Source organism: Rhipicephalus microplus, chromosome X, assembly GCF_043290135.1.
Source record: "Rhipicephalus microplus isolate Deutch F79 chromosome X, USDA_Rmic, whole genome shotgun sequence".
NCBI lineage: Eukaryota > Metazoa > Arthropoda > Arachnida > Ixodida > Ixodidae > Rhipicephalus > Rhipicephalus microplus.
The window spans coordinates 178,024,929-178,048,997 of NC_134710.1; the positions used below are offsets into that span (position 1 = coordinate 178,024,929).

General features: G+C 44.7%; 1 protein-coding gene across 4 annotated transcripts in view; it reads left to right on the forward strand.

Annotated features, from left to right (window-relative positions):
- Polr3D (RNA polymerase III subunit C53) overlaps positions 1-24,069 on the forward strand; it is a 148,719-nt gene that overhangs the window by 108,901 nt on the left and 15,749 nt on the right. For all 4 annotated transcript variants that reach the window (XM_075878280.1, XM_075878281.1, XM_037428647.2 and 1 more), the window contains exon 6: positions 6,153-6,378. In XM_075878280.1, the coding sequence (XP_075734395.1) occupies positions 6,153-6,378 (226 nt within the window). The remainder of the gene's footprint in view (positions 1-6,152; positions 6,379-24,069) is intronic.

Below are 24,069 nucleotides of genomic sequence, written 5' to 3' on the forward strand. Positions count from 1 at the left end.
TAGAACGAATAGCGAAATATCGAAGTTTGTGAGGCCACGCAAACCTGCCGGTGCAACGAAATGATTTTTTGACCGTGACCGCCGATTCTTCGAACACCGCCACGCGCACTGATCCAGGCGGTCATGCTTTGACCTCTGCGCGCACAGGCTCTCTTTCAAAGTTTTTTTACGTGCGAGTTTCGTGGACCTTTCAAGCAAGCTGCCCAACCTGCCTCCTTCTTGTGTGTTTGTTTTCAAGGTCTCCCTCCCGCCGCCTCTCCTCTCTCTCTCTCCTCTCTCTTTACCGCAACGCCTTGCCCTTCTCTCGCAAGCCTGCTCTCCTCACTTGATCAAAACCCCCTCGCCCGTCTCCACCGCATCCGCGATGCCCGTCACGCTGACTCGAATTAGTTTCGTTTTCTGACTGGAAACGAGCCCAGAGCTGTTCCACGCATTCTGGCATGTGTGTCACGTTTGCGCGTCTTGCTCGCTCTTGGTGTGCGCGTGGTCATGATAGCCGACGGGGGGACTAGCATGCTTTTTCCTGCCGCTCAACAAAAACACCGAAAGTGTGGCCGCTTGGCTTGAGCGTAATCCGCGCGTTAGGTGCCGCGTTGCGGAGTGCCTGTTCATAGCTGTTGACCACCTGGCAGCCAACTTGCCGCTTTGGGCGTCCCGGTATTCAGCTTTGAAGATGGTGAATATTTTGTGGGCGGCGGTGACAACTACATGCGCGCGAAACTGTTTTCACGAGGCCAACTTCGTCGACGTCGGGCCCGATGCCGAGCCTGAAGCTTCCGAACTGCGGCGGCAATTGGTGGCAGCGCGTCGTCGACTCCAACCTGGGAGAGCGGGTCGGACATCTGTTGCGATGGTTTAATTACGACCGATGATGATGTCGACACTGCGGAACCGTTCACGGATTTGGAAATTGTGAATGAAGTACACGGCGAGAGCGATTTAGAGGAATCGGATTGCGAGAACGATGAAACTTTGGAGCCAGTGCCTCATGCAGCTTATGCCAAGGGCCTTGGCGAACGAGCACCCTGCCATTTTAAATGGACTCGAGACCGCCCTTATTGCTTCTGCTCTTCGAAACACGTGCATCACGGACTTTTTGGGGTAAAAAAGTTTGTGTTTTCACTCGCCACTTTTTCTAAAAGCTGTGTTTCATTTACTACGAACTTTGGAATACAGCGAACGGATGCCGCGTCACGCTCAGGTTCGTTTTAAGCAGTTTTTTTTTTTTAAAAAAAAGTTTTTTTTGTTTATTTGGGCGAACCTGTGCCCGGCAAACGGAAAGTCCAATTACAGCAGCAGTCTCGCACAGATAGCAGTCTCCGACTGATAGCGGCGAACGGAGCGTCGGCCTTCGATCAACAACTGACAAGCGGCGAAGCGCGTCGGCATTTATACTCTTGCCGTCGAATGTTCCAGCGTTATCGCTGGCGGTGGCGTAGGTTCCAGAACAATCTGTACCGTTCGCACAGTGGGCGTGATCTTATCAAATGATCTACTACAGTCCGGAATCTTCTCGAAAACTGCAGGCGCGGTTTGCGCTGAGAATCGTGTGGTGTTTTGGGACGATAACAAAAACTTGGGAAATGGAACGTGGCAATACAATACATTGCGTTTCTCAGAACTACCACATTTGAAACAGTTTTAACTTTCAAAAATGCTGCATGGCCCATGTACATTTTCTCAATAGTCCCATTTAGCGTATCACTGAGGTGCAACATTGCGATATGGTTGAGTGAGATCAACTGCCATCAACAGTATTTGTCCAATAAAGGCACAGAAGATATAGACGTCAGACTCTGCCCAGTTGGCGCTGCGAATAACGCCGCCACCAGCGCCTCCATCTACGTGCTGGCCATAAATGGGTAGTGCAAAAAAAGCTGCCCGCAAACGAATTTTTATAGGCGCTTCTCTTTCATTGGTCTTGAGGTGCTGTTTCCCGAAAAATCAAGGACCTGGCATGCTTCTTCCTTCAATACAACCTCGCTTCAGAAAAGTAGGAAGCTCATCAAAACGAACTGAGGGTACAATGCGAAAGATGCAATTTAAGTGCAAGTGAGCATCGCACGACATCAGAGTTCGATGCCAGCCCTCCAACGTGCTTTCTGTAACGCCTTAATGCATTAAGCTTTATTGATGGATATATGCACATTCTGAAATGTAATGACAGCCATATGCCTCACATGTGCACATGCACGTAACGTTTTAAGGTAGGTCACCACCTTCAAAAACCTATTTTTCTGAAAAAGATTATTTCTTATATTTGAAATATTGGTAATCCTTGTATATTCAAGAATATTTAAGAAGAATAGTGATAAAATTATCTTAAGACGTCCGAAAGTTATGACCATTTATCCGTCCCCCCTTGGTTGAACTCTTAACTGATACTGAAAGTTTTCGATTCCACAACGCCTCCCATAACGTCACAAATGGTTTTTGTTAGACATAACACTAGGCTTGTGCGAATAGTGAATTTTAGGTTTGAAGCGAATAGTGATTTTTGTCGAATAATTTCGAATTGAATTTGAATAAAATATATGACGTATAAAGAAAAATGGGCATATTTATCATAACCTAACTAATCTGCACAATATTTTTTTATACAAGGACTCTATGCTTTCTTTATTTTTTTCCATTCAAAGAAAGTCTAAACAACTTAGAGAAGTAGGAGGATTTGACTTTCAGTAAAAATTAGGCCCGTGTGCTCAGATTTGGTGCACGTTAAAGAACCCCAGGTGGTCTAAATTTCCGGAGCCCTCCACTACGGCGTCTCTCATAATCATATAGTGGTTTTGGGACGTTAAACCCCACATATCAATCAACTTTCAGTAAAATGCAAGTGATAACCTGTAAAATATATTGCATTATCCATCACAGCTAAAGTGTATAAGCCGGCACAACAAGCTTTTAAGCTTAGAAAATGATCGATCGATTTGAGGATAACATAATCCCGGCTGCGGCGGCTGCATTTCCGATGGAGGGGAAAATGGTGTAGGCCCGTGTGCTCAGATTTGGGTGCACGTTAAAGAACCCCAGGTGGTCAAAATTTCCGGAGCCCTCCACTACGGCGTCTCTCATAATCATATGGTGGTTTTGGGACGTTAAACCCCACATATCAATCGATTTGAGTATAACATGTTCATATAAAGGGACCCTGCAACAGTTTTTCAAGAAATGGATTCACTAAAAAAGCTTATTACCTTATGAATTAAATGCCGCAACAATTTTTTAGGATCTGTCCAGTATGAGTGGAGTTGCAAAGGTTTGACACATGCTGCAATTGCATTCTCTCTTCTCTTCCTCACGAAAGCGCTTGAAATAAAGCTGGGAGAGATGGCATAGTGAAAGGAAATGGTCACGTCACCTTGAGCACTCTTTCTTTTCCTTTTTATTTTCTTTGATGAATATGTGGTTTTTTATTGTAATTGCGCATGTACGGGTGGACATGTCAAGGCCACCCACAGTGGCCCCAGTAGCGACCAAGCACCCCATGCCCAAATCAGCCAATGGCTGGTACAATGGCGGTGACGAGCGATTTCCGACATTGTGGCGTCATTTACCGAGAAAAGACAGCAATTTCATCTGACATTTAGAATTTATTGTGGATTTCAGGTCACGTGCTGTGCTATAATATTTAGCTCGCGTGTTCTCGGTAACCTCGATTACCTATCGGCAGCGTTTGCTGACCATGCTCAAAAAGTGTTGCAGGGCCCCTTTAAATTTGAAGTGGGGCTTTGCGGCAGTGCAAATTTCTTGTGATTAGATGCTTTCACGGCTTAGCAACACTATACTGCAGTGAAATTATCTTTACAGGTGGTTACATGCTGTTCATACAGCTATTCGTTCATGTCGAATACTTTGAAATATTCGATAATTTAAATTTGAATCGAAGTGAATTCGAATACTCTACTATTCGTTCGAATATTTGAATCATTTGAATACTTGCACAAGCCTACATAAACCGCAATATTATGTTGTCAAAGTACATAACAAAGCTTGTGGGAGATGATGTAGTGGATTTATTTTAAAATGGCTACTACACATCTATGGCACTCTGTTGCTTCAGTTGCACGCGGTTTGGCTTGGCTATTTATGATTTTCATAACACTACCTCTTCCTCTTTAAGTTGTCGCCTTTAAAAGAGAAAGTTATAGTACTCCGTGAAATATGACAAAGTATAGGACGAAAAAGAGGCATCAGTTATAAAATCAATGTATCAAGCATGCACTTGCTGGGATGCCAACAGTTATAAATCTCTTTCCAATGAAAATTTCCTCATGAAAATTTTCATACTGTTTCTTTATAACTGCAACTGTACATTCAAGCAGAATTATTTGAAATTCAGCTCTAAATTTTTGCACTATGAATAATCGTGTGGAAAAGAAACATGTCAAATCTCAACTATTTAGTGTTTTTGTGGTAACGTACCATATATTAGAGATGACTTGATGATGACGGGTCTTCATTATGTACCTGCCTAGTCGCATTTGAATCGCACCTAGCATTTCGTAGTGATGACTGCTCGTACAACACACACATCTTGGCCAATTTTGATTTTTATAAATTTATTTTTTACAGTTTTAGTAGTTTCATTATTTTAAACCTTAAATTTTTTGAAGCCCTACCAGCCAAAATCATAATTATAACTTTTGGATGGAAACTGTAAAACATTTTTTTGAAGGTGGTGGCCTATTAAAGAGGTACTGACACGAAAATTTTTCGCTTGTTGTTTTTGGCTTCAAATGGTAGGTCAAGCCCTTTGTGCATACGAATTGCATCGATGAGCGTGAGTGTACCCTGAAAAATTAATTACAGTGTGCTTTTAAAAGCTAGTTTTGGTTCCTACAGTATCCCGACATCACGATGTGGCATGAGCAGCGCCACCAGGCGGTAGTAAGTGCACACGCAAGTTTTCGTGACATGTCCTCGTCCGCGTGTCTCTTCTTCGATTGTCTGCTTTGCATGCTGTGCGCAGATGTGTGGCAACTGTCACGACAAGGGGGTACAATGTTGGCATGGCATCACTTTTAGGGTGCAGGTTTTTCATCGATAATCCAAAGTCGGTCAGCAACTGCATGTTGTGTGTGTACGAGTCTGGAGTGAAGTGCAGCAAACAGTAAACTCCGCTTGATTGGTGTCCAGTCTCCGCCTCGGCTGCGGCGCAGGAAGTCAACCCACGCTTGTCTCGGCACCGGATCGGACGGTGTAACTTGCACCTATTGTCCCCGTTTCACTGGCGCAAGACTTCAGAGGGCAGAATATTGGTGCCATGACGACAAATTTGAAGCGGAACGATTCCTTTGCCTTCTCATAAGCGCTAATCTCGAATTCGTGTGCACATACACTATTCCATACTCCGCTAGCTCTCTTCACAGATACGCTGGATGACAGTGACCGCATGACACAAGGAGATGATTGAGAAGGCGACGTGCAAGCTGCCATTTTTTGTGTTTCGGTGCTTGACATCATCACAACGAGCCAGACTGCTGCGTGACATCACCAGGATTAGTACTGTAGCCAGACATCAAGTTAGTGTCGATGTTGATGGATGTGTTGCGAAAACATTTGGCTTTAATATGAAAATGAAATATCTTATCAGCATTTTATGAGCGTCACTCTAGCAGCTGTCTCATTCCTTTTTTTCCCTGAATATGTTGGTTTCTCGGTGTCAGAGCTGAATGCTGAATGACAGTGCAAGTTATGTTTCTCTTGACTTGCTAATGGTTCTCTGCCCACTTTTGTCCTCTAGATGTGGCTGCTGTAGTCACGCGATCACTCGTGCCACATTGTCTTCATTTTATATGAGTGTTTCCCCTAGTGTTTAGCTCAAGGGGTTCAAAAGGTCTGGCGGTACTAGAAAATGCACGTTCCATTACTTTTACCTTAGTGAAATGTGAGTAAGAAAGTAAATAAATAAAACTTGCACCTTAATTGTACTGCTATGTTGGACAAAGGCATCATAGCACAAAATACCACTGAATGTTATGTAAAATTAAAAAGTTTCATTTTATAGACATGTTTGTACAGCGAAAAAAAAAAAAAGAGGACATAAGAAAGGACACAATATGGGTGCTTTTATCAAATTGCATTCTATCATGCTTTGAATGTGGTGATTGAATGTAGTTAATAGTGATTGTGGGGTGGTTTATTTGCAGTTTATTGATGATGGGCTGGAGGAAATGCGCACCAATTGTCCAATCACCCTTCCACTAGTAACATCACAAGTCCCAGCCTCCAAGTGGAAGCCAGTCGTCAAGGTCGAAGGGAAGCCAGTCATCAAGCAAGAGCCTTTGCATGGATTTGCCCCGAGTAATGCTGTACCAAGTGTGGCTCTAAACAGAAGAACCCTAGCTGACCTGTTCACAGACCCAAACCTACCTGGTAAGTTGTCATATCTGAAAAGCATTGCGTGAACCGTGAAAATTCTCAAGCCTGGTATTATCAGTGAATCTCGCAACATGGAGAGAAGGGTGGGACATAGGCCTGCATGGAACACTGACCACAGTTTATTAGAACTTGTTGTTGGGAAGAGGGGGGGGGGGGGGGGGGGGCTAGATAGTAACCTGTCATAACGAAGATACTTGGAGCAACTTGGAATTCCTTCAAAAAACACGCTCACATTCATAGGGGTACTGACACAAAAACTTCCACCTTGCGTTTTCTAGCTGCAATGTTTAGCTGGGGTAGGTTAGTCATAACATGGTACATTTTTTGCTGCAGCACGCGACAGATAATTATTTACAAGCTCCTTATTATCAACCAGTTTTAATTTGGTTTGAGAGAGCTCCAACAACAAGCTGCCTTGAAACTATCGCCACCTAGCATGGGCAGTTCTCGACCATGGTAGCACACAAAACTGTGACGCACTTCCACATGGTCCACATCAGACACTTCTTTTGAAGAGGAAATGGGGCGGCAGTGTCGCCAAAAACGGAACTTTCAACGCGTGCCGCCCTACTGCGAACTTGCGATGAGCCGCTGAGAAGTCAAGAGGACTGCTAGAATGAATTCGGCAAAAGGAAAATGGCGGCTGAGATGTCATTATACCTTGTTTTAATGACTACAACGTGGGGACCTGAAGGAAGTAAGGCTGTCTCCGTAGGGTTGCTGTTGATGGTGTCAGTACCTTCAAAATTCAAACTTCAAAATTGCTGTAAACTACCTTCCAAGCTTTATTTGCTGTTGTTTTGCAGATGATATACCTATATTCACGGTAATCGATCCCACAGACTATCTCGGCTGTGAAATTTTGTGTCAGAACCTCTTTAACTCTTTCGTTACCATGCGAAAATGGTTGTTTTTCATATGCATTGGAAAGATCTCTTTTGCCAGTTTGGAAAGTAATCCAGCAAGCATTGCAGCAGGCTAAGCTTTGCACAATGAAATGCTCTTTCCAAAAAATATATGTTGTAGAGCAACAAAAAATTTTAGAATGAATGAAAATGACAAAAGTGTGGAATAATTGGTCGCCAGCTGGTAAACAGTGCAATAAAAAACACTATACGTGCTAAAATATTCAAAAGAAAGAAAATTTAGAATATACATTTTGTAAATAAATGACCCAGTAACATTAGAAAAATAATGAATGTTGTACAAATCGTTTCTCTTCACATAGACAAAGACAATCGGAACCGAGGTGCTGCTTTGTTGCTCGTACCATGCGGTGAAGCATTACATGGTTTTTCGTGAGAGAAGTGCACTCGTACACTGTTCTTAGTAAATTTTTGTTGCCTTGCGATAAGAGTCTACAGGTGCTCCAATATAGATGGATACCCGTGAGACGAATAATCCCTCTATAAATGAGATTTCTGAAGAACTTTGCTATTTCATCTAGCGTCACCTGTTTCTATGAGCCACTGCACTGCGCATAGGCTGGCATTTAAATATATGCATCTAAGCATATTTCTTAGCATTTTCCCGCATATCATATTAAAAAAAGGGCAATCTTGCGTGCAGTTCTAAAACGTTTCGCACTGCTCCATAGTCAGGGCCAAGAAGTGCTCCGGGAGTCTTCTTGCCATTACCAGAAGCTCTGAAGCCAGCGCGAGCACGCCACGCCCTGGTGGAGTGTGGACCACGCACATAACCAGAGTATACCTATAATATTGTGCACAAAGGTCAGAAGCTATACGCACTTGCGGCGGAGGAGAAAACTTGAGAATGTAAACAAAACCAATCCATGAATGACTGCAGATGTCTCAGGCTCGCGCAAAACATCGTTGCCATAAAACTTGGAGCAGAGTTGCTGTCATGTGCGAACTCTAAACTCATCCTTCCTTAGCTCAGGTGGGGTTGCAAGACAGTTTCGAGCAGCGAATGTGTTTTGCAGCGCTTGTGCACACCCATGCGCGCACGTGACGATGATGTCATAGAAGCCACACGTGATACTACATGCAACGCTGTGTCTGATATAACGGTGTGAGCAAAACCTAAGGTGCTTGAAACTGTCGAAGAAGACCACCTAGACATTTTAAACACGCGGCGGACCTTCGTAAATATTTTTGTAGAACAAATTTCCCCTGACTTCTACGAAAAGCTCTCTATTGAATATCTCGCATAAATTTCTGGCCATTATGACTGCTCAACATAGTCAAATTGCAGAGCTAACACTTCAATTGAATATTTGGCTTGCAAAGGCTCTTTTCATTACAGAACTGTGATGTTGCTGTAGCCTAATCACGAGGGGCACGCTTTTCAGTCAAGTTCGCCAGCCTAGTGCGTTGTTCCAGCAATACACGCACATTGGTTCGTGCTAAGGGCTGTCAAAAACCACTATGTTGCCAAAACAAGCAAATTCAAATTGATTCTGAAAGCTGAATGGCTGGACTAACAATTACAGGTTTTCCCTCTCGCTTAATCTAAGTGCCAGCTTAAATAATCCGCATGCCAACGAAATAATTCAAGAACTAAGCTATTTAATCCATGTGCCATACATTTCATTCAAGTGCTAACATATTTAATTCAAGCGCCAACTCAATTAGGCCACGTTCCAGTGAATTTAATCCAAGTGACACAGTGTTTAATCCAATTCCCAACAGCTTTATTTCAGGTGTCAGTCAGTTTAATCCATGCACGAAAAGCATCATACGGGGCATAAAAACTGCAGTACAATCGAAATGTACAATATATAAGATGATAGTCGCAATATAGAACAAATCACTATTATTTGTATTTGCTGCTAGTATTTATGAAAAAAAAATTACTGCCGTTGTTCACTTCAGCCGTGTTTGTACTTTATTATGTACAAGTTTGTAGATGAGTTCTTGGCTCGGGTGGAGTCATTTCAATGGCAACGAAAGAAAAAGCGTGAACATGTTAACGAATATTTTGTCTTCGTCACTAAAGCTTATAATTTGGATTTGTATAGCATTACATCACCAGGACAACTCATGTAATGCAAAGGACAGAATATTGAAAGACGCAGGCAGACTAGGTACGGCGAGCAGGCAGGGCGAGCAGAAGCGTTTATTCTGCGATGTCTGGCTCCGCTCAGAACCACACCAAGAGAGAGGACGATGATGATGGGTATGTGCAAGTGAGAACGATGATGATGGGTATGTGCAAGTGAGAACGATCAAATGCTTGGAATGTGCTTACAATTTCCCCCCCCCCCTCTGCGAAGCGGCCAACCTGGCCGCCAGTCAGAGATCGGCCGAACGAGTAACAAAAGGCTTCATGCGTGAGACGTGAACTATTTCCGTGCTGCGCAGACGGCGGTCAGTGACAGACTGAAGCGGGGTGACGAGGTAGTTAACTGGAGATGTCTGTCGTACAACGGTGTATGGGCCAACATACCGGTGAAGAAATTTCTCGCAAAGGCCCGACGCTCGAACCGGGGTCCATAGTAAAACCTTATCGCCAGCATTAAAGGCCACGTCGCGTCGTTTTTTATCACAGCGATGTTTTCTCTCCTTTTGGGTTGCTTCCGTGTTTTTGCGAGCAATTTCACGGCATTGTGTGACTCGGGCTGCGAACTCTTCTGGGAGCGAGGTACTGCTTGGAGCCGGTGCAAAGAAAAATGCCGTGTCGAAGACCGAGGAGGCAGATCGGCCGTACACGAGAAAAAACGGGCTGTAGCCAGTTGATCGTTGTACCGCAGTATTGTATGCGAAGGTGACAAACGGTAAAATGTTATCCCAATTTTTGTGGTCAGGATGCAAGTACATCGATATCATGTCAGAGAGTGTTCGGTGGAAGCGCTCGGTAAGGCCATTCGTTTGCGGATGGTATGTAGAAGTGGTTTTATGGACTGTATTGCACGCCTGCAGGACTTCATCCAGGACCTTGGAAAGGAAGGCTTTGCCACGGTCACTCAAAAGGACGCGAGGGGCTCCGTGGCGCAAGACGATGGAGTTCAAGAAAAAATTGGCGATTTCTGTGGCGGTAGCAGAATGAAGAGGTGAAGTCTCGGCGTATCTTGTTTGATGGTCGACTGCAGTGACGATCCAACGGTGACCGGAAGGTGTCAACGGCAAAGGACCATACAAGTCTATTCCGACAAATTCGAATGGTGTGGTGGGACAGGGAAGAGGCTGAAGGAAACCAGCAGGCGGGGATGTGGATCGCTTGCGGTGCTGACACAACGCGCACGAGCCCACGTATTTGGCCACCGTTGTGGACAAGCCAGGCCAGAAGCAGCGCGTCTTGATGCGATCGTAGGTCTTGTGGAAGCCTAGATGACCGGCAGCAATATCATCGTGGAATGCTTCCAAAACTCGAAGACGAAGGCAGCGGGGAAGAACTGGCACCCACTTGTTACCGGTGGGATGGTAAATGTAGCGCTTAAGCACACCGTCCTGAAGGCGAAATTGTCGAAGCTGGCGTCGCAAGCGGCTGTTGGGTGGTTTAGTGACACCGCGAAGGCGATCAATGAAAGACCGACAGTAGGAATCTGCCAGCTGAAGTGAACGTAAATCGGAGTTCGAAGATAGCTGCATTGGATCCAGCGATGCGAGCGATACGTGTTGTGAGGCAAGCTGGGTGTCAGAGTCATTCGAACGCGATGCGGTGGACGTATTGTCACGAGAGAGCGAAAGTGGGCACCGGGACAGCGCGTCGGCATCATGATGACATTTGCCAGACTTGTACGTAACTGTAAAGTCGTACTCTTGTAAGCGCAGTATCCAGCGCGCAAGACGTCCTGACATATTCTTCATTGATGAAAGCCAACAGAGTGCGTGGTGGTCGGTGATGATGGTGAAGTGCCGACCGTAGAGATACGGGCGGAATTTCTGTATCGACCATACGATAGCCAAGCACTCCTGCTCCGTGATGGTGTAATTCCGCTCAGCTGTTGACAGAGTCCGGCTAGCGTAGGCCACAACCTGCTCTTTAGAGGTGGAATCACGCTGCAGAAGGACTGCTCCAATGCCTTGTGCGCTTGCGTCAGTATGGAGTATGGTAGGCGCTCTCTCATCGAAGTGGCGCAGCACTGGTCCGGAAGTCAGGCGTTCTTTCAAAATTTCAAATGCAGATTCGCAGTCGTTGGACCATGAGAAAGGAGCACCAGTGGCCAATAACTTATTTAGCGGAGCCGCTAAGGTAGCAAAGTTGCGTATAAAGCGACGAAAATAGGACGCGAGACCAAGAAAGCTGCGCAACGTCTTTTGGTTGGACGGTCGAGGGAACTGTAGCACAGCTGCGATCTTCTCGGGATCTGGTTGGATTCCGTCTTTGGAAACGACGTGACCGAGGACTTTGATGCTTTTGCTGGCAAATGTACACTTCTTTGTATTTATCTGAAGGCCAGCCTTGGAGAGACATTGTAGCACCTCGTCTAATCGTTGAAGATGTTGGGCAAAGGTACTTGAAAAAACAACGATATCATCTAAGTAACAGAGGCAGGTCTTCCATTTTAGGCCACGAAGAACAGTATCAATCATTCGCTCAAACGTGGCTGGAGCGTTGCACAAGCCGAATGGCATTACATTAAATTCATAAAGGCCGTCCGGTGTGGCAAATGCAGTTTTTTCTTTGTCAGCCTCGTTCATGGGGATTTGCCAGTAACCTGATCGTAAGTCAAGGCTCGAAAAATAGTTCGCCCCTTGCAGTGTGTCTAAAGCGTCATCAATTCTAGGCATAGGATATACGTCCTTGCGTGTGATCTTATTTAACGCGCGGTAGTCAATGCAAAAACGAACAGAGCCATCCTTCTTTTTAACTAAAACGACTGGAGATGCCCAGGAACTCGAAGAAGGTCGTATTATATTTCGCGATAGCATCTCGTTCACTTCTTTTTCAATTATTTCTCTCTCTGATTGCGAAACCCGATATGGGCGACGGCGTATCACACGAGAACCGTCGGTTTCAATGCGATGTACAGCCGCGGAAGTCTGACTCAGTGTTGTGGTACAGCTATCAAAGCAGGCTTTGTGCTTAGCCAAAAGGGCCAATAGTGCTTCAGACTGTTTTGGTGTGAGGTCTGAACCAATGACAGGTCGAAAAGGGAAAGAACGTGAACCTGGAGCTGGTACTGGTGACGAAGACGGGCAGAGTGTCGCGATGGAGGTCAATGGAGAGAAGTCAATCTTTGCCACTGTCATTCCCTTGGGCAGCAGCACAGATTCTGCAGTTGTGTTAGAAACGGGCAGAAAAGCGCAGCCAGAGGAAAACCGGAGGAGGCAAGAGGCGACGAGAATTCCACGGGAGGTGCAGCGAAACGAAGGAGCCACAAGTGCATCACCGTCGGTTACTTGGGTAGATGCGACAGCTATCACGTGTTCGTGACCAGGGTGCAGGACGCAGTCTTCAACAATGACCAAGTTGGAGATCGAGGGTGATGAAACTGGAATGGGCGCATCCGTTGTATCCGTTATGTGAATGACGTTCTCTTTAAAGGATATAACAGCGGAAGCAGAATGCAGAAAGTCCCAACCAAGGATAAGTTCATGAATGCACGTGGGCAACACAATCATCTCGATGTGGTGACGTATACCATCAATAGAAACACGAGCCGTACACTGTCCGTCAGGTTGAATCAGCACGTTATTTGCCCCACGCAACACAGGTCCCACATAGGGCGTTCTGACTTTACGGAGGCGCGAGCACAAGTCACTACGCAAAACAGAAGTGGTTGCACCGGTGTCAACGAGAGCTTGCACAGGAATACCTTCAATAATCACTGACAACATATTAGCTGGGCGAACAGGAGGTATTTTTGTTGGTCGACGGGACGCAGTTTTCCCTCCAAAAACTGCAATCCTTAGTTTTCCGAAGATTGGTCAACAGGACGGGAGATGATTGGACGAAGCGGCGATGCGGAGCGGCGATAGGGCGATGGAGAGCGTCGTCTGGAGGAGCGGTATTCCTGATGTTGACGAGGGGACACTGGAGGAGACGGAGACCGGTACTGCGCGGACGGGTAGGTGTCTGGAGCATAAAGATCTGGTCTTCGGAACCGGTCTCGTTCGAACTCAGCATAGCCTCGTCGTTCCTCTTGCTGGCGGCGACGGCAGTAACGAGAAATGTGGCCTCGTATACCGCAGTAAAAGCAAACAGGACGGGATTGACGCCACTGAGGATACAAGGGTGCAGCAGTCATTCCACCTCGCATAGCAGCCAAATGGCTACTAGCAGTATCCGTAGAGCTAGATGCCCCGGGAGCAGGCGGAATCGCAGCGATCTCCGCATATGTGGGCATTACCGTTTGAACAACCGGTGCTGCCGGTGTCGACCTGGGCGTCACATCGGCGTATGTGGGCATCGGGCGTGCTGGCGGAGCGACCGGGGATGTCGGTGTCGCCATTGCCGCTAACTCCTGCTTAACAAGATTCCGCAGGTCGAATGGTGGAGACGGAGCGGAGGCGACAGTGGACCGCTGCTGTTCAAGGTCTCGAAGTTCTTCCCGGATGATTGTGCGGATAAGGGTTTTTAATTCAGAGGGAGGCATCAGGCGTGGATCACTGTCTTGTTGAAGCCGAAGGGACTGCAACTGGTCAAGGCGTTGGCATGTCGAAATGACGTCGTTAACCGTAGCGGGATTGCCAACAGCCAAGGCGTTGAATGCGATTGGGCCGATTCCTTTAAGGATGTGGCGAACGCGCTCATCTTCCGTCATGTCTTTATTCGCACGGCGACAGAGGGCCAAAACATCCTCGATATACGAAGTGTACGACTCATGTGCCAGTTGTAGACGCACAGCCAGCTTCTGTTTCGCGGCTTCGGAACGACCCGATGAGCATCCGAATATTTGTCGCAGTTTGTTGGCAAAGGTCGACCAATCAACGAAGTCAGTTTCGTGATTAAAATACCAGGTTTTGGCTACGCTGGTCAAATAGAAAGGAAGGTAGCTCAGTTTCTCTGCTTCGGTCCATCGATTGGCTGAACCCACACGGTTGTAAAGGTCAAGCCATTCCTCGACGTCGTCACCGCGAAGACCCGCGAACACGGGCGGTTCGCGCTGAGGGCTGGTGACAGTAGATGAAGAGCGGGCAGCCGCCGGCGTAGGGGCTGTAGCGTTAGGGCTAGGCGTTAGGTCCGATGTCTGCATACCTGTGTGGGTGGCTGGGTGCAATCGGCGACCAGATCGGAGCTCCAGGTGGGAAATGAACGTAGGAGGACGTCGGGATCTTACCCCGCACCTCCACCACTCTGAAAGACGCAGGCAGACTAGGTACGGCGAGCAGGCAGGGCGAGCAGAAGCGTTTATTCTGCGATGTCTGGCTCCGCTCAGAACCACACCAAGAGAGAGGACGATGATGATGGGTATGTGCAAGTGAGAACGATGATGATGGGTATGTGCAAGTGAGAACGATCAAATGCTTGGAATGTGCTTACAATATGGTTATTGGAGTGCCGAATGCATAACAATATATGAAAAATTTGGCCGTGGGCAGCGATGGCTCAAAAGCAGGTACCTGCTGAATGAATAAGGATCCCCTCACAGGGCAGAGCGAATCAGCGATAATTCCGAAGAGGTTTTGGTCCTGCAGTGCTCATAAGGCATAAACTCATTATCCTGATGTGGACAACAAAAGTCACATTTTACATTCATATTAGCTGTTATCTTTTTATGCAAACAAAATTATGTGTATGCGGTGACACACGCGTGTTTTAACTAAACACGCTTCAGCAACGCCAGCATCGTTTGTTACATGAAAACAGGAGTATCTCCTTTGACGCTTTTATAGAAAAACTTAATTCCTCATGAACCCAAATAAATGCCAGTTCAGTTTTTTAAATCGTTATTTCAGATTTCAAGGACAGATGAATATCATCTGTCGGTCACCATCGTTCTCGCCGTGCTGAGCAGATAACTGGGAACGCCTCAGCGAATAGCCAGCCAAATGCCGTCTGGTGAGCAGACGACATGAGTCTCTGCATATGTGATGATGTAATTAGATGATTAGCCGGAATAATGCAGTAGCGATGAAGCATAGACTAACATGGACTCTATGAGCAAATATATTTAGTACCCATAAATGCAATTAATATGCACTGTTTATTGTATTTGAAGCTATGATACCAAAACGTTAGGGGGGAAAGAGCACTGCACCTCATTTCATAAGCAATAACATTTACAGGCGAGCGAAAAGTTCTTCCTGCCACTCCATGTTTACATTATTCCGACATTTATACTGTATAAAGTGGCAAACCATGTGTTTCTGGTGCATGAATTAAACTGGCTGGCACCTGAGTTAAAGCTGTTAGCAATTGGATTACACATGGTGGCACTTGGATTGAACTCACTGGCACGTGCCCTAACTGAGTTGGCGCTAGGATTAAATGTTTGGCTCATGGAATAAATAGCTTGGCACTCAGATTATTTCAATGGCGTGTGGATTATTTAGACTGGCACTTGGAATAAAGTGAGTGGGAAAACCTGTTGAAAGTGCTGGGTGCACGAGGAACAATATTAACAAGCCGAAATTAGAAACCAGAAGCATCTATCACTAGTGATCGATTTGAATAGGTGTGGTAACGAAAGAGTTAAGGTAGGTCAACACCTCCGAGAAAAGATTTTACAGTTTTAGCCCAAAGGTTAAATTATGGTTTTGGCTTGTAGGGCTTTGAAAAATTTTGTGAACAAGATGATGAAATAGCAAAAAATGTTGAAAATTAATTTTAAAAAATTAAAAGGTGCCAAAATATGTGTGTTGCGCTAACAGTGATAACTAAAAAACTTTTGGTGCGACTGAAGCATGACTTGGCAACTATTTAGTGGGGACATCTGTGCATCTAACCTCCGCGACCATCTTATCTTGAAGCCTAGGCACATTATCATAAAAAAAGGGAAAAAGTTTATAGTATTTGGCAAGCCTATTTTGCACGCTTTTGGCCATATTCCAAAGAGTTACCACTCGTGATCAATACTTCTGCTTGAATGCACAGCTCAACCTATGGAGAAACGGCACGCAAAATTTTTTGTGGAAATATTGGTTAGAAGCAGAGCTATCATTCGTGTAACACTAAGATGCAAAAAGTCGCCTTTCGAGAAAAATGGCTCTAAAGATTTAAACCGTATGTCAGTGTAACAAAAGCAAAATTCAATGCGCCTGAAATTCACCAGGCTGATAGCTTGGGACCTCTTTTGAAGTGGTACAGGCTTTTCTTGAGCGAGACAAAAGAAGTATTTTTTCGTAGCTCGTTTTGTGTCTGTAGGTGACTTTCATCTCCGGGCTCCACAGTAGGTCCACGCATGGCATATTGAATGGCTAACTTGCATTTAAACTTCTTTTTCATCCTATACTTTGCCATGCTGCATGAAGTATTATAGCTTTCTCCTTAAAAAGCCAGAACTAAATTCAAGAACTCGAAATGGCATAAAGAACAACACTGAGTGTGGAACTAAAACACGTGCAATTTGACATGTGGAATGCTCCAACCAAGTAGTGAGAATTTTCAAATAAAATGAGAACGTGATGTTCTGCAAGCTTTAAAACATACTTGGATAACTTAGTATTATATAATAAGTACATCAAAAATATTTATGACGAGATGGTAGGTGCTGTGGAAACTAAAACATTGTTTCGGTTTCGGACGCATGCATTCATAAGGGGTTGAAGCAATGGTGATAACTTTTGAGTGACTCAACACAGCTACATAATTTTTGTCTAAGTATTCTTGAATAGACAGGGAACTCGAAAATGTCGAGTTCCACCAAAAAATTTTTGTTCAAAAAATGCATTTTTGAAGGTGGTGGCCCACCTTAAAGATAGATGCGACCCAAACAATACATGCTTTTTCTAAGATTACCGTTTTTTATTTCAATTGCTTTCATAAATTCTGTTTCTCTACTTTCATAACAAAGAAAAAACAATCAAGGCTGTAGTTGACTGGAAATCGTCCCCTGGAAATTATCCTAGGAATGCTTGCCATTCTATTTCACATAAGGAGTTCACCAAAGCCACATGATCAAAATAACCGTGATTCCCGTGCTTTCATAATGAAAGAAATCATTTTAAAAAGCACATCATTGCCAGACAGGTGAGCTTTTATTTTTACGTTGAAAATGCATTTTTTGGAGGTGCAATTTTGGGCAACCTCTTGGGTTTGGACGTCACGTTTTTGGTACTTCTGATGGCCAGATCAAGATGAAATGTTAACCACATATTTCTCAGCATGGGAAGCATGCAATTATCTCCTTTAAAGCATGATATCATTTATACAGTCGAATCTCATCAATTCGGACACGCCTAATTCGAACTTCCAGTTAATTCAAACTTACTATGAGGTCTCATAAAAGCTTTGTGTATTCCGAAGCCCAGTAATTTGAACGCGCAAGCACTTGCGACGGTTAATTCGAACATAGCGCGCTCCGAAAATGCTCTCAGCACCTCGCCCAATCCCACGGCGGCACCTGTGACACCTCAACGCTGCGCACGAAGGAAAGGAAAAGGAAAGAAAAGGCTGCGGTAAAATGTTTTTCTCTCTCAAATGCCGATCTGCGACGTGCCTGTGTCACGCTTCTCCCTTTTCCGTCCCCGCCACGTAAGGACCCTTCTCCTTCCAATGCCGTGCGCGAAGAGAGAGAGGAAAAAAAAGGCTGTCATGGGGTTGTATGAATGTGTGGTTGATGGAAAGGAAACAGGCACCATCTTTTGCAGCCCTTGCCCCTTGTGGGAGCAGAGCTCTCATGCGTCGGTGCCATGCTTCCCCCTTTCCCGTCCCTGCCATGTAACCCTTCTCCTTTCAATGACGCGCGCGAAGACTGGATTTCGTGCCGACCAGTTGTGCCCTCGCGATCTCTGACAACAGCGCAGCTCTGGCCAACTGGCTCGCCCTACGCCATCTCCTGCTGCCGACAAGAGCTCTCGCTGAGTGGTGCACCGTCACTGAGGAAGGAAAGTTTTTTCCTTCCTCCATGTGCCGCGTCCTCTGACTCCTGCAACCATGTCCATCTTTCCTATCTCCTCCTTACTTCCGTCGCTTTCTGTTGTTCGCTGTTCCTGCGCCTCGCTCTCACCTTCCTCTCTCTATCATTTACCTTTTAATACTGTGCTTTTAATTCCTCCTTACCCCCATTCCTTGTGAGCTACTGTTGAGTTGTCGCACTCTGATGCAGACAGTTACGGGGCTCACTTTTCTCTTCTTTTCTCTTTAAGAGTCACATAAGAAAAAAAAAAGAAAGAAGCTGCCGTGGAGTGTTAGTTTTTTCTCATATGCCGATCTGCTTCTCTCTGGGTGAAGACGCTCCTCCTTTCTCGTCACGTGCATACCATGCTGCGGCTCCGCTACGCAGTCGTTGTTGTCGTCGTCTTTAGAGAGTGTCAGCGCTGGACATTTCCGCGTGCAACTTCTCTTGCCAGGAGATTGTTGAAGCCGAAATAGAGATGCTTTGCAAGCTGCATGCGAAATTGACTCGCTGCAAGGCAAACGTGTGCAGACGCGCATCACCGATTACTTCAATTAATGACGGATGTCCAGTGATTTGTCAATAAATGTAAGTTTTCTGAAACTTCCCCCTCGTATGTTAGCTCAATGCACATGCGCCACTGAAAGGAAAGCCCTCTGTTTATTTAGCCGACAACACCGAGTGGCTTCACAGATTTAAGCAGCGCTACATTGTTGGCAAAACCAATTCTGGAGAAAGCGAAGATGTCGGCAGTCAGGACATCCAGCTGTGGATGACGAAGGAGTGGCCGGAAATCTCCGCGAAGTAGCCCGCAGAGATCTTCAAAGGTTGGCGAGATGTGAAGACGGAGACAGTGGTCAACTGCTTCCGCAAGGCAAGTTTCAAGACGGCGGTACTTGTGGATACCGGTGAAGACTACGACGAGCGTATAGATGACAGTTTCGCGAGTTGTCTTCCCGCTTCCCGGCAGCAGTTCCACACGAAGTGTCTGCAAATGACTTCGTGGAAGCGGACTGTAATGTCCAGGCCGTTGCGAGCCTCGCTGACAAGGACATAGTAACTGCGGTCACAGGGACCCAGGATGTCCAGGCGGACAGCTCGTGACAAGGAGCATCTTCCGGACAAGGCGCTGGCTACACGCGCGTACTCCGCCGCTGAAGTGGCGGCAGTGTTCGTGGTTGTATTGATCACATGGCAGGAACTGGGCTGTCGCACCTAAACAGCCTTGATAAGATCGAGACTAGCGTCTTTCAACATTTCTAAACAAAGAAGCCGGCCAAGGCTAGAGGTTTTTTCAGGCAAATAAATCATTCTGTTGCTGCGTGTGTGCGGAATTAGTTGTCATTCTTGAATGCGCCAATTGTAAGTGATGATCCCCTGCAGGTAAACTCTCTGGGCCTTTTTTTATATATTTTTATATCAAATTTTTCATATATCGAACTAATTCGTGATTCCTTTCGAGTTCGAGTTATTTGTGTTCGACTGTACTATCCCCCTTACCTGGATTCAGATTGAGACTCCTGTCTACTGACTTGTAAGGCAAAGCAGCGTCATTGATACACCATTCACTACAAGAACTTATTGCCTCACTAATTCAACATCACAAAAATTTAAAAAATCCGTCCAGCACGAGCGGAGTTACAAAGATTTGTTGCATGCTGCAAACGCATTCTCTCTTCTCTCGTCCCAAAGGAAGTGCTGGAAGCTAAGCAGCGAGGGATGTCAGGGGTAAAAGAAAAAAAGTAGCACGTGCCTCGTGACCTTGAGCACTGTTTCCTTTTTTTTTTTTCTTTGCAGTGTAGGCAAGTCGCGGCCTCCCCCGGCGATCCCTACAACAACCGAGCGGGCTATGTTCAAAGAAGCAAATGATTGATAGATGGCCTTCTATGAGTGATTTTTGAGCATCCTCCGTCATTTGTCTAGAAAAGAGAAAGCACTTTTCAGCAGACTTTGGCAATTTATTCGGAATTCTAGGCCAAGTGCTGCGCAGCGCTATAATATTTAGCTCGCGTGTTCTCTGGAGCCCATACTACCAATCAGCAGTGTTTTCTGACCATGCTCTAAAAGTGTTGCAGGGCCCTTTTAAGTGCAAAATCATGAGAGAGTCTGAGTGAGCTCCATGAATTTTGCCAACTTATGCCACTCTGCATCTCTAAGGCAATATGCACCCCTACATAGCTCTGCACATTGTTGATGCTGTGCCAGATGATCTAGAATAATGGCTGAAAAGCTTTGATGGAGCCACATGTTAGCGGAACCACGGTAGTGACGCTATTCTGCGTCGGTGCCTGTGCTAAGGCTTATCCGCTGTTTAATCCGTCGCTGAGGCAACAGCCCACGCAGAGTACCGCGGTGTATTTTCCTTCTCTTTTTCTTTCCTCTGCTCTTTGTTCGTTCACTCCGCATCCTCCCCCCTCTGTAACGAGCTCGTTGCTCGCTCCCCAGCGGAGCACCCAGCGCACCTCCTTTCAGACGTGCACTTGCGCCGTGATTGTCACAAAGATTTCAGGCAACCACATTATAACCGGTGTCTCATCTTGAGCGACTGCACAATAAGCGATATGCATAAACATGGCGTTCTACGAGAGGGTGAACGGGAGTAAAAAAAGACCGCATTGTAACCTGTTCTGCACTATAAGTGGTTACGTTATAAGTGGTCTACACTGTAAGCCTGTCTGTTACCCGTGTGGTTGAGACTGCAGATTTATTATGTGCTAGTCTATTTTAAGTTAACCCATTGTATTCTCTTATGGGGAACAACTATGCTTAATATCAGAAACTACTAGTACTCCAAAATACTGGATGTTGTGGAAACTTTGCTGGAATCGAATGTTGGGAGCTCAGAACAGCTTGATTACATTGCTCATAATAGAACTTAGAACTGTTAGATTGCATTAATTTTGTGTTTTTTATGTTTGTGAGTCATCATTGTAGCGTGCTATGCTACGAATGAGAGTCAGAAGGCTTCTGAAGATATCCATGTGCACTCTGTTTTCTGGCGGAAAACATTGCTTTCGCCATCTTGAGTTTTGGTGCCATTCCAGGAAATGCCTCTCTTCCATTTTGCCAGTAACTTTGACTTGTTGAGGGAGGGTGCTTGCTTGGGATTTTATGGTAATGGCAACGTTTAGTAAAGGTTGGTTTTGTAAATGGCATAGGCTACTTTGCATTAGAATTTGTCAAGAATTTGTCAAGACTAGCATGTGGCTTCTGCAATGAAAGGGGAAACTGCAAGTGAAAGGTGAAGATACGTGAAGGACCATCACGATGGCAGTGGGCAGCCAGTACTGTTGAGTGAAAATGTGGACGAGCATGGGTGGGTAGTCTTAAACAACGAAAAATTGCCAGTAGAAAAATGTGCACTCAGAAAATGGGTGGTAATTGAGTGACACAAAAAGCAATAAAAAAATAAGTGTTTAGAAGGCAGCAACACTTTCACCCCAGTCCCTAGCACTGACTAGTTTGAGTCGAATACAATGGCAAAATTTGCTTGTAGTGTTGGTATTATTGTTGCAATGCAGCACAATTCAATCGCGAAAAGAAAAAAAAATGACGTTCAGATCGAGCTGTAGTGGCCATGATACTTATGATGGTGCTCTGGCAAAGTCTTTCATCCCTCTCTCTGTTCACTGTACAGAGAGAGGGAAAAAATAGAAAGGTGAAGCAGTAAAGACCCTCATGTGCCTCTGCATGAGTGAGCATAACAGAACGAGTCCAACCAATCTTTCAGCTTGTTGGAGATGGTGCTCTAGAGACATAATACAGTAGACTCCCTTTAAAACGAACTTGAAGGGACCAGGATCATTTGTTTGTCTTATCAAGAGTTCATCTTATCAGGAGTGCCCCCAAGTGCGCCCAATATGTTGCTTGAAAAACACTGAATAGATTATACTTGCAGTGGAGAGGAAAAGAACAAGGAAAGCATTTATTCGGCTCAGCTTGATTTAAAGTATACTTTCAAGTAAAGTATTTACAATAATCTAACGAATGATCAATTTAAGGGGGCAGACTGGTCTTCGTGACCAAAAAGTGACAAAAAAATTATTTTTTAAAAATTGACATATTTGGTTTCTGCAAGTATTTTTCTATCTTCTCAAATTTTTACACTCCAGGAAGTGGTAATGTTGTTGTAATGTCATTATAACTGCCCAGATTCTTGGTGCTATTAATATGCAGAACCTGGAAAAAAATAGACAACAGACTTCGAGGCTTTTTTATAATTTGCCAGCACCTGTTTTAGAAGCTCTGCTATCAATTTATGAGCTCCTTTATGAGGATTACAAAACATGCGCACTTTCATTGTTTTTTGAAGAAGCTGTGTGTTTTCAGTTTTTTCTATTTTTCTCAAAAAAGTAAATTTACTACTGTTCAATTTTGAGGCCTCAATATCTCTGCAGCTAGGGCAGCTACAATAATAATTCTTTTTGCAATGGAAACCTATATGTGTGTAGAATTCAACCAAACAAATGTTTCCGTGTTGTTCGTCTTCAGCAAGAATTTGTCTGACAGAGTTTGTCTTAACGGGAGTTTACAGTATATTTGGGAAGACTCGCGTTGTAGCTTTGAATTACTCATCAAAATTCTAATTACTCATCAAAATTGCAATACGATTTCAACTGCTTTTGAAAATGGATAGTTCATTTTGCTGTAAAATAACCAAGAAAGGCCTAAAAACAAAAAACTCTTGCATACTTTCAATCTATAGTCATTATTCTATGTCGGCATATCTTAAATAGCACTTTTAGTTAGGCACTTTTTTTTCTATGGTGGCCTTGAACAATAGGGGGTGAGTTTAAGTTATCTCAGGAACAAGATGAGTTAAAGGAAAACTAATTAAATATTTGAAATCAGAAGAAAAAACTGCATAATTTTGTGCAGTTTGATCAAGATCACTGAAGAAATAAACAAAAAAAATTGTAAGACCAGTCTGCCCCCTTAACAAGCTCATAATAAATATGCTTATAAATTCCTACCTCATTTTAACAATAAAACTCTAGCATGACCATATTTTCCTGATAATGAAAAGATGAAAATGAAGAGACTACCACAATTTCCCTTCAAAAAAGGGAAAATTTGTTCACTTTTTCAGAGGCGCCTTTACTGCCTCTGTTATCACTTTTGGATATGCCTCCATTGCACACTGTTACCTTGACGAAGCCAATATACACCAGGTTGGTTATGAAAGTTTGCAAGGTTTTCTTTGAGGTTTGGGTACTTTCTTATTTTCAGCTCAAAGTAACTACGTGCAGCTGAAGATCTCTGTTTTCGCTACTCACGATTGATCACAAGCCTTGTGCACACAAAAAAGACGCGTCGCAATTTGCTTTTGATTTGCTTTGAGTGTTTGTGCCAGAAAGGCCCTTTTATCCCCCTTGCCTTCTCTTGGTCATCTGGATACCCTCACCAAGACTCTAGTGTTCGTTACACAGAATCCCTGTCATTGTCTGTTGCTGTCAGAGTTCGTCATAACAGAAGAGGCCTGTTACACGGTTCCTCTTATGCAGATTTTTTTCGTTTGCATTGAGTTTATGGGAAACCAAACAAACATTTCCGTGTTGTTCGTCTTCAGCAAGAATTTGTCTTGACAGAGTTCGTCTTAACGGGAGTTTGCTGTATATTTCAAAAGACCTGCGTTGTGGCTTTGAACCGAGCACTTTCATCGAGAAGCATGGTCTCACATTGTAGAGTACTATTGAAAACTGGGCAAGTTGGTAACTATTTATAGCCGGTCGAGCTAAAAAAATGCAAAAAACAGACAGAGTAAGGGAAGAACTCTACAT